Here is a 4504-nt window from a genome sequence, read left to right on the forward strand (position 1 = left end):
TTTCACCAAATAGGATTTAGTTTGCAAAATAAGAATTACAGACCTTGATTACAGAAAAAAAAAAAAAAAAGAATTACAAACCTTGATCATAAAATACAATTACAGAAAAAAAAAATTAAAATAAAACCCACACATACAAGTTAGTAGTTGCAAAGAGAGAGGGGGGCAAGCTTGAGAGTTGAGAGACAGCGGCTGAAGCTTGCGAAGGGCGAACCCAAACTGGAACAGCGGGCGATGGAAACTGAAAGATATGGGTTTTCATTTTTTAAACAATCTGAAATGATATGGCCGAGAGAGGGGCAAGTTCAGTGAGAACGAGAATAGAGATGGAGGCGATTGGGGAGGCGGAAATGATTTGCCCTAAATATATACTATATTTTTTCTTGGGTCCTGGGCGTATAAATTATAAGTTAAATATATATAAATTATATAGTTAATTATATGGGTCATGGGTCTTTTTTTTTTTTTTTTAAATCAGATATTTTAGATTTTTGCTTCTTTTTAATTAAGTTTAATTTTAATTTCTTTTTAATGTCTATAATTTGACTTGGAATGTACCTAATATTAATATTACTGATGCAAATATGAATGGCGAGAATGGTAGTTGAAAAAGAATGGTGGTTGTGTCAAAAAATAACATTTTACATTAAATTCACCATTGGAGCAGAATTGGTAAAATGTAGCATTTTGACACTGTACGTAGTACCTGTCAACATATAAATTTGACATGTAAAAATAACTTTTAGCATTGGAGATGGTCTTAGAAATGTTCTCATTAGGGAGCTCAAATAATGCTTTATTTAGGTACAGTGGCAAGGGCTCTCCCCAAATTTTCAAAGCTCAAATAGTGTTTTTCTCAACCTTTAGGTACAGTGGCAAGGGTTCTCACCAAAAATTCAGTAGGTTAGGAGTTCGGATTTAATTGGACCATTCTTGAGTGATTGGACCACAAGTGTCCTATATTTAAATTGTGTAAAATATCTTACGAAACCCGCATCACCATATAAAAAAAAAATAATAATAATAATAATAAAATATAATTTGATAAGAAATAAGTGGACAATAAATGTAACCGGGTCATCATCATTTAACAAAAAAAAAAAAAAAAAAAGTTACTCCCAATGTCTTATATTAGATGTTTTTTTTGGGGAGTAGAACTTTTTAAGGGAACATGTAATTATTGCATTATCCTCTTGAAAAATTATAAATCTACAATTTCAAGTTTAAATATACGTAAATTTTAAGAATATTTTATTGAAAGATGTAAAATATATTGTCCAAATTTGATAAGTGGACAAATATTTTGGACAATCTAAAAAGAAAAGATAGACAATTAAATTAAGACAGAGGGAATAGAAAAGAGAGAGAGAGAGAGAGTTTTGAAGAATTTGAGAAAATGAAACCATGACACTTGTTATAAAGAGGAAAAGAGCGTAATTACATGATTGATTTGCTACTTGGACACGACCGCCATATATCGCTGACAAGTCCAAGATGCCATAGTAATACCCAACAAATCAGTTTTAAATAGGAACAGAGAGAAAAAGCTAGAGGCTCTGAAATGGCTAAATTTCCCTTCTTGTTGTTTCTGGCATTGTTTGCAAGGCTAGAAGGACTAGGAGAAGGCCAAGATGAGTGCAAGGTAGATTCCAGGTGCAAGAAGCATGGTCCGGCCATCCGTTTCCCCTTCCGGCTTAAAGAGGACAGGCAGCCCGGCCACTGTGGCTATCCCGGGTTTCAGCTAACGTGCGACGAGAGAGAACAAACGGTACTCGAGCTGCCATATTCAGTGAAACTGCTTGTCAAGAAGATTGATTACAAGTCTCAAGTCATTCACCTTCAGGACCCCAAAGGCTGCCTTCTAGGACGGCTTATAAAACTCAATTTGTCTGCCTCTACTTTTCAGTTTTATCCAGATTCTGAAAGCTACTACTTGTCTGCTGCGTATGCTTTATACAATTGTTCTGAACCAAAGAGATATTTACGATTCCTCATTCCTTGCCTTACAACTGCTCCCGGAGATCACATTTATGCTGTCCCTTCTTATGCCTATTACTCTTCCCTTACTTCCTGCACAAAGATTGGTAACTACACTTCATCACTTCCTTATCGTCTATTTTCTGATTTGAGTGATAATCTTGTATTGTCTTGGTCGGAACCAAATTGCACAAAATGTGAATCAGAAGGCAAATTATGTGGCTTAAAGAATCATACCACTGGACATCATGGTATTGAATGCCTCCACATGCCTAAAACAACAAAAGGTACGTCCATCCTCAAATATAACACATATATATAATATGGTAGGTTTTCTTTTCCTTCCCCGCACATAATTTGATCCTATTACACCGAAAAAGTTAAAGATCTGTTGATCGAAATATATAAGAAAAGGCTACAAAGCGCATGGCAAATTAATATTTTGATCCTATTTTACACACAGCAAAAGTTGAAAATCTGTTGGAAATAAAGGATGAGAGAGAAAAAAAATCCAATAAAAACTAAATTTTTACAAGTCAGATTTTCTTATGTCGTAAGCATATATATATATATGGAAAACTAATACTTTGATCCTATTTTACAGGTTCATCAATAACACTAGTTGTGACAGGTAAAGTTGTCTATTGATCACCTTTCTTTTGTTAGGACGGACTAGAATTAAAAGGATTTTTTGTAATTTTTTTTCCTTCTCAGTTGACTTGGTTTGTTTTAATGCAGCTATCGTGATATCAGTTCTCCTAATTCTTGCTCTTGGAATCGTAGTGCTCTATCGTGTCTATAACTCAAACAAAATGTTGAAGGAAGATGAAGTAAAGATTGAAATGTTTTTGGAGGACTACAGAGCACTCAAGCCCTCTAGATACTCATATGCTGATATCAAAAAGATCACAAATCAATTCAAGGACAAACTGGGGCAAGGGGGTTATGGGACAGTGTTCAAAGGAAAACTTTCCAATGAGGTTTTTGTAGCTGTTAAGGTCCTCAACGATTCAATAGGAAATGGAGACGAGTTCATCAATGAAGTGGGAACAATGGGTGGAATCCACCATGTGAATGTGGTTCGCTTGGTTGGATTCTGTGCTGATGGATCTAGACGAGCTCTTGTTTATGAGTTTTGCCCAAATGATTCTTTAGAAAAGTCCATCTTTTCAGAAGATCAGAAGAACCATTTCCTCGGTTGGGAGAAGCTGCAAGATATCGCCCTGGGCATAGCCAAAGGAATCGAATATCTTCATCAAGGGTGTGCCCAAAGAATCCTTCATTTTGATATTAAACCTCATAATATATTGTTGGACCACAATTTTAATCCAAAGGTCTCTGATTTTGGCCTAGCAAAGTTGTGTTCCAAGGACCAAAGTGCTGTCTCCATGACTGCTGCAAGAGGGACCATGGGTTATATTGCACCTGAAGTATTTTCTAGGAATTTCGGTAATGTGTCATATAAATCAGATGTATATAGCTTCGGAATGTTGTTGCTTGAAATGGTTGGTGGGAGGAAAAATATTGATGTTAAAGTAGAGAACACTAGCCAAACATACTTCCCCGAATGGATTTACAATCGTTTACATCAAGGAGAAGTGCTAGGTATGATCAGCATTGAGATTGAGGAACATGCAAAAATAGCAGAGAAACTAGCTATTGTTGGGCTCTGGTGCATTCAGTGGTATCCTATTGATCGGCCTTCCATGAAAGCTGTGGTTCAAATGCTGGAAAAAGAAGGAAACAACTTGACCATGCCACCAAATCCGTTTGCTTCTGCAACAAAAACAAACACAAGTTCAAAAGGTTTCAATAGAGAGCTAGAAATTATTTCAGAATGAAATTAAGAAGCACAATTGTGATTTGTAATGTTTCTTGCCGGTATTGTATAAATATTAATGGTAGGTAGGCCAAAAAAAAAATCCCATCTTGTATAAGTTTCCAGGGCTTTTAATATGTTGTAATGTAATATTATTCGCAGAAACATCTTAATTATGGTGTCAAATTACAACTTTATTGGCGAATGCATGATCTTACAACTATTTGATAGAGTTTTTATGATAATTAATCTTAATAGGTAATGCATTAATAATAAAGGATTGCATGTAAAAAAAAAGGGTTCATGAACATCTTGAGTTCTGCACGATTAAAAGTTATTTCACATTTATTTTCTAAGTAAAAAATTATGCTTGAACAACATTTTCGATATTAGATAAGTTTATGATTGAGAAATTCGACATTTTCAACAATAAGTTTATGATTCAGATATTTGAAAAGTTTAGTAAGTAATCAAATATTTATTTTCTGCTCATTTTCCTTTAACTATCCGGATTTTGTCCTGTGCAAAATTAAGTGTTGTATCATCCAGTGTGTTTGATATATCATTCAATGAGTTTGAATTGACAATGCAACAATTTTAATAGACAATAAAGCAACTTTATATCTTAATGCAAATACTTTGAATTGACAACGTAATAACTACTACGTAAAAATATTGAAATTTTAATTTAATAGTGTTGTCATATTA

General features: G+C 34.3%; 1 protein-coding gene across 1 annotated transcript; it reads left to right on the forward strand.

Moving 5' to 3' along the window:
- The first annotated feature begins 1421 nt into the window (after positions 1-1421).
- Positions 1422-3988, forward strand: LOC132271616 (rust resistance kinase Lr10-like). The gene is made up of 3 exons (XM_059773062.1): positions 1422-2264; positions 2582-2608; positions 2716-3988. Exons 1-3 carry the CDS (start codon positions 1562-1564, stop codon positions 3816-3818), a joined length of 1833 nt encoding a protein of 610 aa, XP_059629045.1. The 5' UTR covers positions 1422-1561; the 3' UTR covers positions 3819-3988.
- The last annotated feature ends 516 nt before the right edge of the window (positions 3989-4504 follow it).

This window comes from Cornus florida, unplaced genomic scaffold (assembly GCF_030987335.1).
Source record: "Cornus florida cultivar Cherokee Brave unplaced genomic scaffold, ASM3098733v1 CherokeeBrave_3.0.0_Hap2_Chr08, whole genome shotgun sequence".
NCBI classification, from domain to species: domain Eukaryota; kingdom Viridiplantae; phylum Streptophyta; class Magnoliopsida; order Cornales; family Cornaceae; genus Cornus; species Cornus florida.